The following is a 13,122-nucleotide window of genomic DNA, read 5'->3' on the forward strand; positions in this document are numbered from 1 at the left end:
GGCCTCAGGAACTAGCGAATGGGAGAAGCCGGCCAACTTACGATTCCCAGAAGTCGGTATTGGGGGCCTCTTTTTCACACCCTGCGACGTGAGCTGAATCCATAGTCTCTTCTGTAGGTTGAACACCATTATTTGTAAAAGCGAGAATTTCTTTTTAAATCATTAAAGCAACGGTGGATGAAGGGTACGTTGGCCGCGTGCGTTTCTCTTGGGGCTCGGCTGGTTTCCAGAGGAAGCTAACAATCTCCACTTTATCTTAATTCCGTGGTTGAGATTTAAATTAAGTCTCATTTGGTCTTTGAAAGATCAACTGCTCCTGCAGTCCGTCTGTCTTCTCTTCCGTGACACCCCAGCCAAACCAAAAAGTGTCTTTCACTCTCAAGCTTCAGGGGCTGCACGAATCCCGGAACTTTAGCTTCCTAGTTGCCGAGAATCAGCCTTAGTTCGATCTGGAGGGAAGGTTCACGGAGAGAACTTTCAACTTGTGCTAAATAATGACAGAAGTTGTACATGAAAAACACATTGCTGAGCAAAATCCAGATTTTCCAAAAAATCAGAAATTCAAAATTGAAAGTGCTAGCTGTGGACAGGTCTAGACAGTCTGGGAATTTCTTCTCCGTTCCACCTCTGAAGCGGTGGTGAATGTGGAAAAAAAAAAGGTATCCCTAGTGGTAGTATATCTGGAGTACGTTCTTGTCCAGAAAGCAGAAGGTTTGGAGCAAACTTGCATTGCTAGCTCAACAACATCAAATTCGTAAGTTAAAAAGTGCTTTTCAAACCACTGGTTTGGGTAATTGTTCAGTCACTGCCACTGCTGGGTAACATTTTCCACTTACTCCTCAAATATAAATAGTGCAAACATCAGAGGAGAATAAACATTTGGAGAAAAGATCACGATTGTATTGTATTATTAGCTTACCTAAACGTAGCTTGTGAAAAGGTAGCACATTCCCAGTGGAAGAAATTAGCTTTCCATTCTATAGAACCAGAAAAGCAACCTTCCTTTGTATTTTTTCTCTGAATGGAATATTCATACACTTAATATTTCTCGAGCACTTGCCGTGTTCCAGGTACTGAGCCCCTGGGAGATACCTGTAAGCCAGGTGCAGTCTCCACCCCTAGCGAAAATATAACCGGCACTGGCTCTCCGAGCAGCTGGGTGTTTGTGGGCCACTCCTCACAGGAAGTGCTGCCCGGTGAATCTAAGCCCCATTTTTCTCACTGATAACGGGTGGTGCCGCCTCCTTGGTCACTGTGAGGACGGAACACCATTTGTAAAGCACCTGGTATGGTGCCTGGCACACAGGAGGTATTAGAACATATTGGCCTCAATGATTTACAAGTGACATTAAAAACAAGTATCAGGTTGGGGAGCTTGGGTGGCTCAGATGGTTGAGCATCCGACTCTTGATTTCGGCTGAGGTCACCATCTAATGGTCGTGAGATTGAGCCCTACATTGGGCTGGGCACTGAGCGTGGAGCCTGCTTGAGATTCTCTCTCTCTGTCTGTCTCTCTCTCTCTCTCTCTGCCCCTCCCCCATGCACGTGCATATACACACACACTCTCTCTCAAAGTAAATACATTAAAAAAAAGATTTGACCATGTTTTAAAAAAATACCAAGCTGTTCTTTCTCCGGGTTATGCCTATTGCTTTAGCAAGTATGTATCATTAAAATGACTTTTTGTGAGGCTCCTGGGTGGCTCAGTTGGTTAGGCGTCTGATTTCAGGTCAGGTCATGATCTCGCACTTCATGAGTTCAAGCCCCGTGTCGGGCTCTGTGCTGACAGCTCGGAGCCTTGGAGCCTGCTTCGGATTCCCTGTCTCCCTCTCTCTGCTCCTCCCTCGCTCATGCTCTGTCTCTCTCAAAAATAAACATTTTAAAAAATGACTTTTTGTATAAAAGTTTACAAAATCTATCACTAGGCAGCAGCGACCAGATAGAATATGTTGGACCAGATAGAAATGTTACCTAATGGGAATTAAAAATTTGGAAAAAAAAAATATGTTGGAGTAAGAGGGGGGTGATGGGAGATATTTCAGTGAGTAATAAGAGTTTATTGGGACAGAATTTTGTTCTTGGTAGAACTAAAGGGTTTTTTCCTTCTCTTCCTTGGAGCGGAGAGAGGTCATTACTGTTTTATCAAATAGGGAAATTCCCTGGCCTCAACTGAGCAGCTTCCCCCTCCCCCTGCGGGTCTCCAGGACACTGATTATTGTTCCCCACAGTTCACAGCGGGCCTTGGGTGGATGTGGGACTTCATGGTCCCGGGCTCCGCCCGTGAGACTTCCATAGCTTCTTCCCTCCTCTCCAAACGTGCCACGGTGACTACGTTCCGTCAAGGGATTCTGTCTGTCGCTGAAGAGCTCCGTGGCCACCCTTGGAATGGACACACCGTGCTGGTTCCTGAAGATTTTTTCCAACCAACCGACAGTATCTCCGCCGTATGCTTGTTTTAGAAAAACGGAACCGTTTGGGAATAGCGATCAACACCCATCACAAATGCCAGCAGCTCGGCTTGCAGGGGCCAATGACCCAAACTTCGCGGTTTACAGCATGTCTTGTAGCAAAGGCGAAGGGGAGAGAAGGGTCATTCTTGGCCCCCGGTTCCTGCTCTGAGAAAGGGAAGAGCATGAAGTGTCCGTTTGAAACGGGGCTTCAAAAGTGACTCCGGCGTTTCGTTCGTTCCAGCTGTCCGCGTTCCCATCGCCCCCAAACACGCAGCCGAGTAGCTGTACGGACTTCACGGCGGTCAGCAGACCGGATACTATCATCCTCCCTCTTTCCCCTCCTACTATGGTTACTTCGTGGCTCGGTGCAAATCTCTGAATTAGCAAAGGACTTTACAAACGTGTCCTTTTCAGCTTTTGAAGTGCTTTGGTCGGGTGTGAGAGGCGAGGGTGCTCCCAAGAATTCAGGAAGCTTACTTCCAGGCCTCCGGGCAGCATGGGCACCCCTTCCTCCCACCCCGCTGCTCCTGTGCCCCGTGTGTGCCAGCCAGAGGCCAGGGGCACGGCAGCCCCGCCTCGTGTTTCCCAAGACTCCAGAGGTAGAGACGCCGGCCTCTGATGAAATCCAGAAGCGGCCACGTGTGAACACAGGTTTCCTAAAATTGAAATCATGCAAGGGGTCCGCAGCAATAAAACACGCGTTGGCCGCCTGTTATTCAACGTGATTGCAGGCTTAATGCGCTGAGCCTTGTCCCTTCCCTCCCCCACCCTCTGTGAAAGAATAAGGTTTCTCTTCGTCATCTAAAGGCTAGACTTCTAGGAAAGCTAAAATTCTGTATTTCTAGGCTGCTATGTGCCCCCAATTCCTAAGTTACACATTACGTTTGTATACATGATTTGTTACTAACATTTATTTGTCGGTGGCCTAGGTAATTTTTACTAAACTGACTCATGAGGAAATAATAAGGTGGGGGTTATTTTCTAAAGAACATTTATTGAACCCTTCACATGTGCCAGGTGCCGATACACCGATAAAAATATAAATGTCTCATAAAAATACCAAGTGATTTTTTTTAAGTAAATGAAAACTTATCCCAAAGTAGAACAATAGAGGACTGAAAAGTTAACAGGCGGAGGCAAGCCCCCCCCCCCCCCCCCCCCGTTTCCTGGGCACACGCACGAGGCTCTCTGGGACAGGCGGGGTTTCCCGCGGGGAGCGGCCATCCCCCCTTCGCCGATTTTCAAGAGCCAACATTTCCCGCTCCCCCTCCACGTGCACTGCGGGTCCACCGCCCCACCGAGGACCTGGGGCCAGAGCGCTTCGGCGGGGAAACTGCCGGAAACCAGGTCAGAGAGAACATAAAGCTCTGCCGGCCAGCGACACATTTTGCTGCCTTTCACGTTTCGATAGCAAAGCGAGTCACGTGAGGTGGGAAGTGTTATTCCTTTCCCAGAGGGGTTATTTTTTAAGTTTTTATTTGCAAATGATTCTGACTTCACAGGAAATTGCAGAATTACTACAGAGAGGTCTTGTGTGTCCTTTCCCCAGTTCTCCGCAGTGGTAACATCTTACATAAGCGCAGGACCACAGCCAGGGAATGGGCATCCGTACCGCCCACACACCTGACTCAGAGCTCACCAGTGGTATGCGTGCGTGTGCACGTGTGTTCTGCGTGACACCGTCTGCGGAGTTTTGTGTCACCGCTGCACAGTCAAGATGCAGACCAGTTCCATGAAGGTCTCCCTTTCATGGCCACACCCACCCCCTACCCCCATCGTAACCTCTGCCGACCACCAATCTGCTCTCCATTCAAGAATGTTGTTATATAAATGGAAACACAGGAGGTAACCTCTGGGGACTGGATTTCTTCACTCAGCACAAGGCCCTTGAAATCCATCCAGTGGCAGGCATCAGCAAATCATTCCTTTGGGTAGCTGAAGAGGCATGTTCTGTGATGCGGATGCGTGATGAACAGTTTCTGCAGCACAACAGAGGCCAGCAGACTTCTCACCTCCTTTTTGCTGTAGTGTTTGGTTTGCTGATGGCACTTTCTCGGCAGCTCGGAGCAGCTGACGTGGCTTTAGCTGAGGGTGCGGGGGAGGGGGGTGCTGAGCGTGCGGCACCCGGGCTGCGCTCCTGTCATCCCTCCATAAATAGGGACAAGAAGGAAAAATCCAGAAGGCTCTAGTTCCGAGGATTATGAATTAATACTACTTCCAAGAATCATCACCTCCTTTCACGGAGGTAAGTGGTATCTCCTTCAGGGGCAGATCAGATGACGGTCCCCTTCACAAGTCCTGCGATGCCCCAGGAAAGCTGCCGAGAAGAATCAGCAGCCCATCGGGGAGAGCCAGAATGGGCCTGTTAAGGGGGCAGATGGCCTGAGGCAGAGGCCTGGGTCCTAATCCAGGCCTTGGCCAAGCCACTAAGCTGTCTGTACTTTGGCTTTAACCTGTACTTAGGTGAGGAGAGCGGATTTTAGACAGGTTCTAAGATTTCTTCCCAGGACAAATCCACAGACTCAAGTTGGCAAAGCCATCCCGAGCCCTGGCAACAAGGAAGTCATGATGAGATGCTGTATTCTTTATTTTGGAAATCAGGCCAGAGCCAGCCCCATTCTAGGGGACAGGAGGAGGTTATAGCTTTTCAATCTACCAAGGAAATAGTGAGAGAGAAACGTCACATAGGATCCTTTACTGTGTTATGTTACTATCTACACTGAGATTTCACGGTCTAGTCCAGAATCGTAATTCACATAACAGCGAAACTCATTTCCCAAGGTCCGGGTGTGTTTTGGAATAAATGTGCACATCTTCACGCCAAGAAGTTTCGCTGCCTCTTCTTCCATGACGGCACCTGAAGGGAACAAACCCAGTGAACTCGAAGCCTGAAATACCAACCACTGTGCCACCACGAGGGGTGAGGGGTTCTAGACTAGAATACGCGAGGTAATGAGATGATCATATCACTCAATAAATATGGGGGAAGGTCAATTCTTTATACCCTTTTTCACTTTCTTCAACAAATTTGCAAATTACCTACTTTTTTCCTTTTTAATTAACATTTTTTTTTGCTTTAAGTTTTTTAAGTTTCTTTTGAGACAGAGCGTGTGCATGCACCAGTGGGGGAGGGGCAGAGAGAGATGGAGAGAGAGAATCCCAGTCCCCACGCTCAGCTCGGCACGGAGCCTGACTCCGGGCTCGATCCCACGACCATGAGATCATGACCTGAGCCGAAATCAAGAGTTGGTCGCTTAACCGACGGAGCCACCCAGGCGCCCCTCCTTTTTAAAAAACAGTTTTCCTACCTCTACAAAACTGAGACACTTAGAAATTTAGAAATAAAGGCACATTCCACAAAGTAACATAAGGAGAGTAAAAATAATTACTAGGAACTAGTGTTTTCCAACTTTGAGTCAAGAACCCCACTCTCATTCACATCTAATCTTGCAAACTCATCGGCACTCATTCACACCAGCTTCTGGCTGACTGGTCCCCACGTCCCACCCACGGCCTGGCCCACGGCCACCGCTGTGGACACAGCCCCTGGGTGTCTCTGAGCACCTCTCCCGAGACACCCCACTGCAGAAAGTGCTTGTGCAGCTCACACAGGCAGGAGACCCAGGGTTCGCCCCAGATTCTCCCCTTCCCTCCACATCCGAGCATAGCGGGCTCTTCTGCCTTCACCTCGCTCCACCCCCGCCCGCCTTTTTACTGCCACACCTTGTCCACGCCTGTCTCAGCTGGACACGCCCTCACAGGGCCTGCTCCCACCTGTGCCCTAAATCCTTTCCGGCGCAGAGTGAAAGTGCACTTCTTGAGGCAAACTGGGTCCCATCAGTTGGGGGCCGACAGCTTTCAATGAAGGTCCCAACAATGGCAGCTGTCACCTGTAAGGGACCCTCTCGCCCCCTCCCCCCACTCCAGCCGTGCTACCGGCACACGCGATGGGGCAGGGCTCCCCGCACCCCTCTAAGAACCAGGGGCCACAGGCCCTGGGGGCCACCCCTCGAGGTCTCCCCTGGAGTGCTACTCCTCTAAGAACCCCTGCCTGCCCGGCCTGAAGGACACCCCTCATGGTTCTCAGTGCCTGCCGGGCCCTTCTGATTCTTTCACTACATTCTCAGAATTGGTCATCACCTCTCCCATCTGTCCGGTTACGTTTTTTAGCCCATCTTCTAAAACTAAAAGGTAGGCTCCACGAAGCCGGGGCCCCCGCCTGGCAGCTGGCACAAAGGGCTAGCAACAACCGTTGAATTGATAACCCTTAGGTAAATATTACTTGTGACAACCAGAGTCACCTTCGTGACAATTCCCCAGCTTCAGGGACAAGAGACCCCCTGCAGCTCTGCTCCCGGCTCGGCCCAGCCTGAGGGGCCCTGGACGCCGGCCGCCCCAAGGAGACAGACCATGAGGTGACGTTCTAGTTCTCCGCCAACGCTCCGCATGTCCACCTTAAGAAAGAACGCCACTCTCCCCAGTAAGAAAACTCTTCTGCTGGTGAGATCAATTTAACCTACTGTCTAGCTCTGTGACCTTGGGCAATTCAGCTTAACGTTATCAATTCCACATTTCTCTCATCACATGTAAGGCTGGATCAAACACTGCTACTATTCCTGATGAGGGTGAGTAAAAATAACACTCAGAGCACACTCACCATGTGCCAGACCACACCCTGTGTGTATCATGTCACTTAATTCCAATAACGCTGAAAGGAGGGTAGTGTTACCAGTCCCGGTTTACAGATAAGGAAACCTGGCACAGAGAGACTGGTTATATAACTTGCTTGAGGTCACACAGTGAGTGGTGGATTCAGGATTTGAGTTCTAAGATCGCTTCCAACTCCTGGAACCTAAGACTGGAATATCTCCTGGTCAACATTCGTGAGTCGTGCAATCCGGCACCTACCTGTGCACAGCAGAATCTTGCCCTGAGTCAGATACTTGATGGTTTCTGACGTTTTCCTGAGACATTCCTCGGAGAGATAGGGGGGATCTGCTATTACGATGTCAAAACTGTGTGCAGCAATTTTTTCAGGTAAATCCAATGGATTATTGTAATCATAGAAGACAAACTCCTCTCCGTATATAGCAAATCTTTTGTCATATTCAAAGATGTATATAGAAAAGTCTTCTCTGTGTAGCTCTCTCAGTTTCTGGTACACACTGGGGGCGCTCACACAGGCTATTCTAGAAAACAAAAGGAACAAATTCATGGAAGATCTTTAATGGAGAGCTACTGGTATCAAATAACAACGGCTTCACTAAAAAAAATAGGTCCTGTGTTCAGCTCTTCAAAGGGAATCACAGTGCAAGCTAATGTAAAGGCAGTAAATTTCAAGAGAAAACTATACTGTTTCGCTTTTAAGGAATACGGTGTTTAAAAATCCTGCAACTCATAAGGTATGAAAGGATAAATAAATGTGCTTTTCTAGTAAAAAATGTAAAACATTAGGAACACATTAGCAAGAAAGTTAGAAAGCCCAAGGCTTAAATTTGCTTATTATTTTCATGTTGGTCCTCATTTCAACATTTATTTCAAATACTTTTAGTCTCAAATTAATTCTTTTGAAGTTACTTTTTAAAAAAATTTTATTTTTTTTAAGTATTTATTTTTGAGAGAGAGAGAGAGAAAGTGAGCAGGGCAAGTGCAGAGAGAGAGGGGGACAGAGGATCCAAAGCAGGTTCCACACTGACAGCACAGAGCCCGATGTGGGGCTCAAACTCATGAACTGCGAGATCATGACCTGAGCCGAAGTCAGATGTTCAACCAACTGAGCCGCCCAGGAGCCCCTGATGTTACTTTGTAATATTCATAATCTAGGAAGAAAAATCCCAAATGATGCCTCAATAGCTCCAGTTTTCTGCAAAGATACCTTAAAATTCAATCGCAGTACGGACAAGCTACTTTAAAACTAGCAGATGCATCTCTGAACAGAAACCATGTTCCACGGACCGGGTGGGTCCCCGTGCCTGGCTAAAAAGCCTTCTCAGCCCCAGGGCACTGAAGCGTGTGATACACTCTGGCGATGATACACACGCTTCTATGGGAAACACGCGTGTCCCAGCCCAGGGACACAAGGGCCAGCAGGGCCCCCAGTCCAGGTGCTGCCAGAGCTCTGGTGAGGAGATAGGCAGAGGACGTGGGACGATGTCCTCACTGTGCTCAAAGATAACAGGCCACGACCCAGGCAAATATCTTCTGAGAAAGAGGGTGAACTACAGATAGTTTCAGACAAGCAAAGTCCGAGAGTCTGTCACCACAGACCTGCACGCAATTCCAAAGCACGTACTTGGGGCAAAAGGAAAGTGGTCTGAGGTGCAACAGGGACTGAGAGCGGGATGGCGATGACCTTGGGGGAGGCAGTGACCTTTATCATGCAGCAACAGGTCACCTTCCGCAGGGGATGCGACCGGAGCCCTGGAGTCTCGATGGGGAGTATGATGGAGGCTTAAATGGGACGTCCCCCGAGAGCACGCAAACAGTGGAGAGGGCGCACAGAAAGGGCTCAATAAGTGCTACTATTACTATTCATTTTGAATATTACGACAGAGCTCGAAAAAATACTGAAGATGCTTTTCAGAAAAAAATAAATTTCTTCCAAAGCCCTTTATTAATGGAAAAAAAGAAAATATGTGTAAATACTGTCATTAAGAAGAACCCAATAAGCATCTATATACAATGTTAAAAGAAAAAGAGCAGCAGAAACAAAAAAACCCCAAAAATTTAGGACTTCCAGTTTAAGATGCAGACATCGCACATTCATTTACATTTGCTCCCTCATGAAAACCTACTAAATAAAACATGAGTAAAATTCTTTTGTTTTGTTGTTTAAGCATAAACCGCCAAGAGCAAAGAGAATTCAAGAGGAGACCAAAACAAACAAACAAAAACCAAAAACCCCACACAAACCAACCAGCCAGCAAAACAAAAACCCCTTAAGAGAGGCAGAAAAGCAGGGCTCCTGGGTGACCCGGTAGGTTAAGCGTCAGACTTCGGCTGCCGTCGTGATCTCGTGGCTCCTGAGTTCGAGCCCTGCGCTGTGCTCTGGGCTGCCACTGCCGAGTCTGTCGGATTCTCTCTCTCTGCCCCTCCCCTGCTCGCTCTCCCTCTCAAAATAAAGAAATAAACTTAAAAAAAAAAAAAAAAAGCAGCAAAGCAAAGGGATAGCTGGTATTTGGCACAGTGGACCCAAAAAAGCCAAATCCCAAACTAGGTGTCATAGGTAAGCTGAGAAGCAACCTGGTTTACGTCCGAGGGCCCTCAGAGGCTCCGGAAGCTGCAGGACCAGGTCACTCAAGAAGTGGGGGTGAAGGTGGGGCTAGGAATAGGAGGGTTCATTGAAAGGTCTCTTTAAGAAGCTCATTCCCGGGATTCTCTTCCCTACCCCAAGTCTCTAGGTGTCTGCCCCTCTGCGACTGTGACAGAAAACTTTCCCCAAACTGAAGGACCTGAGTTAAAAGAATGAAAGGTTCTCCAAGCAGTACAGATGAGAGCACCACAGCAAGACCCAACGAATCCTGGGATTAAGAGAAAACCCTAAGCTTGTAGTGGGCAGGGATGGGAAAACACAGGTTTTCCTGTAAGAAATCAGAATGGCGTTGGTTTCTCAACAGCACCTACGGGAACCTGGAGGCAATGAAGCAATGCCCTCAAAACCTGGAAGAGATACCCAACAAAACTATCACAACCAAGGGGAAGGATAGAATAAAAGTATTTGTAGCCACGAAAGGTTTAACCACTTCCCTCCCATGTACCTTTTCTGTGGAAGCTATTGAAGGATGTACCAACCAAAGTAAGGCTGTAAACTAAGAACTAGGGTACAGGAAACAGGAACCCAGAACAAGAGAGAGGCAAAAGGCTCTGACGCATGATGGTGAAGGGAACACCAAGGTAAGTAAGACCTGTAGCAAAGCCAGACATCAACGAGTCCAGATAAGAGCAGCTTGCAAAGCCTTGGGAGTAACTTCCTTCACAGAGTTGGAACACATCTGAATTTACTGATAGGAGATTCGTGGAGCGTCTTAAAGTTAATTTATGATACGGACACAGAAATACATACAAAATAGAATTATTTTCTTCAGAAAAATGAAAAATTATACAGAAAAGGAAAAGAATAAGGTTCAACTGTGAAGAACATTTATGCTGGCATAATATAAACCCTGTTCTAACCAAGATGAGGATAAATCTATTAGGAGTGTGAACAAAAAGCATGCCTACTTGTGGCAGCTGTGGAGTATGAGAGAGAGCTAAATCCTCACGCTCCATAGTGAGAAGTCAAGAAATGTGGGGAGTAAGCTTAGAAATTTCCCTGGGCTTGCACCAATGCGTTAACAAGGCATCGAGAATTACAAAGCCGTAGGATGTTCACACCCAAGTTTGGGTAAACAAGATTAGGTGAATAAGGATAGAGAAGAGGGGCTAAGGCCCCCAGAATAAAGTGAGGGGGGGCAAAGGCCCCCAGAACAGAGAGGGGGGCAAAGGCCCCCAAGACAAAGGTATATGAGGTAAGCAAGATTAGGTATTCAGGGCGAAAGTGCCCCCCAATTTAGTACTACAGCAGAAAGCTGCTTTCACAGGAAGGAAGGACCAAGTTAGGTAAACAGGTAAATAGGGCTCTAGACTGCTAGGCTGCAGGCTGCAGGTGAGGAGCTGACTCACAAAAGAAAGGTGCCTTGTTAACCCTGAGGTTACTTGCTCTACCTGTCTCAGCCCCTAGGCTAGCTAAAATAAACAGAGGTGGGGCCTCATGTCCGCTGTAAACAACCTTCCGCTGGCCAGCCCCCAGGATTTTGTTTTGTATTAACCCAAACCCCTAAACCCGAATATCTTCAAGACCCCCTTTCCCTCGCGTCCATGAGTTAATGTTCACAGATTCATGGTCTCTGTGCACGTCCACCACCATGTTTGTAAGCCTTCTGATCCTAATAAAAACGGAGCGAGGACCCTTATTCAGGGCTCTTGTCCTTTCCCGGACAATAGTCATCTCTCGCTTTTAATCCTGCATCCGCTCTCTCGCTGGACAAGAGAGTACTTTAGGCTTAGAGTCTACGACAAAGAAATAACGTCTACAAGCGACAGACAGGTCAAGAAGTGCCAATATAAGCATGTATTTAGAAATATGGTTGTAAATGCCAAAAGCGTCCCTGAAAGGGAGCAGGAAAGGGGAGGGGAGTGCACAAGGGGCAAATGAGCAACATGGATATGGTTTCTGAACAAGCCTGGTAGGACCATTTGACGTTAATTATATGCATGTGAAAATTTTGATAAAAACTGAAGTGACAGAAAAGAAAACCTGTATTTTTAAAACTTCAGAAGTCAAACATTAAGATTTTTTTTCTTTTAGGCGTACCGGGGTGGCTCAGTTGGGTAAGTGACCGACTGCAGCTCAGGTCATGATCTTACAGTTGGTGAGTCCGAGCCCCATGTCATTGGGCTCTGCGCGCTGACAGCGCGGAGCCTGATTTGGATCCTCTGTCTCCCTCTCTCTTCCTGCCCCTCCCCAGCTCGCGTGAGCGCATGCTCTCGCTCTCTCTCTCAAAAATAAATAAACATTAAAAAAAACAATTTTTTTTTCTTTTTAAAAGGAAAACAAACTTTAGGAGTATAAAGGTAAGAAACAGATTAGAAAATGTTAAAATAAAGAAGAGGTAGGACATCTTACAATGAACGGATTTCTGTATTCCTGTTTAGGAACTGAGTTTTCAGCACTGGAGCAGTTCTCAATTTGTCATGTCCTGCAAACCATGGACTACAGCTACGGTTCCCACTTCTTATAAACCGCTGCTCATTTTGGAAGGACGTATTCAGTATCAATTCAGATAAGACAGAAGAGAAACAAAATCCGGACCTTACCTGCCACATTCTCCCGCGGCTGCAATGGCTTCCTTGGCAAGTCGCAAAGCGGTCTCCTGGCTGTACCAAAACTGGCTCAACTGCTGTGACAGAGCAGTGACTTGAAATCAGTTGACAACTGCCATACATTCCGTCCTTTTAATGTACGTCTACCACTCCAATGTGCATACGTTTCAAGTGTTTTTTTCTTTTTAAAACTAACTATTCTTTGGAATTATTTTAAGTAACAGAAGGCCCTAATTACTGGAATCTAGGCATTGAGCACCAGCGGCTGCTGACACCACAGAAGGAGACAACGGTCAACGTTTCTGCTGGTGGAAGAACATACTCCCGCCTTTGTGTGACTCTTGCCCCCAAAAACTGAACCTGAGTCTGATTAAGCCTCTAGGATCAACTACCCGCTAGCAGAACCACAAACAGAGGATGGAAGAACGTGTGAAATACCACCACAGGGATGAGAGGAGCGAAACTCAGTCCGTGGTCCTTTTCCACCGCCTCCTCTCTTTACCTTATGAGGACTTCCCGAGTTACTTGTCTTTTCCCTTAGGGGTAAGCTGTCATCTTGCTCCTTCTCTTCACGCTGGTTACCGATTTTCTTTCAACTTTTTAGTGATCCTTAATCATCCACTCACGTTTCTAAATTAAATTTTAAAGGGGAAAAGTGGATTCTCCTGCAATGGAATAGGCCCATTTCTCCAGCAGGCCTCCCTCTGGAATGGCCGTGCCAGGAGCCAGTGGTGGGAGGAGGCAAGTGTGTGCGGCCAGTGTCCGCTGATGGCTCTTAAGTCCAGCTTTGAAAACATTTCCAAAACATATG

At 47.4% G+C, this 13,122-nt stretch overlaps 1 protein-coding gene across 5 annotated transcripts in view; it reads right to left on the reverse strand.

Moving 5' to 3' along the window:
• Nucleotides 1–320: 320 nt before the first annotated feature.
• The window catches only part of EEF1AKMT1 (EEF1A lysine methyltransferase 1), a 29,258-nt gene continuing 16,456 nt past the window's right edge, over nucleotides 321–13,122 (reverse strand). For 3 of the 5 annotated variants that reach the window (XM_027064510.2, XM_027064513.2, XM_027064508.2), the window contains exons 3-5: nucleotides 12,306–12,388; nucleotides 7,359–7,639; nucleotides 5,014–5,307 (exon numbers count right to left, since the gene is read on the reverse strand). In XM_027064510.2, the coding sequence (XP_026920311.1) occupies nucleotides 5,165–5,307; nucleotides 7,359–7,639; nucleotides 12,306–12,388 (507 nt within the window). In that variant the 3' untranslated portion in view covers nucleotides 5,014–5,164. Of the gene's footprint in view, nucleotides 488–5,013; nucleotides 5,308–7,358; nucleotides 7,640–12,305; nucleotides 12,389–13,122 lie in introns of those variants that run through there. The other 2 variants (XM_027064512.2, XM_027064509.2) reach the window with 2 other exon arrangements.

Source organism: Acinonyx jubatus, chromosome A1, assembly GCF_027475565.1.
Source record: "Acinonyx jubatus isolate Ajub_Pintada_27869175 chromosome A1, VMU_Ajub_asm_v1.0, whole genome shotgun sequence".
In the NCBI taxonomy this organism is placed as follows: Eukaryota; Metazoa; Chordata; class Mammalia; order Carnivora; family Felidae; genus Acinonyx; species Acinonyx jubatus.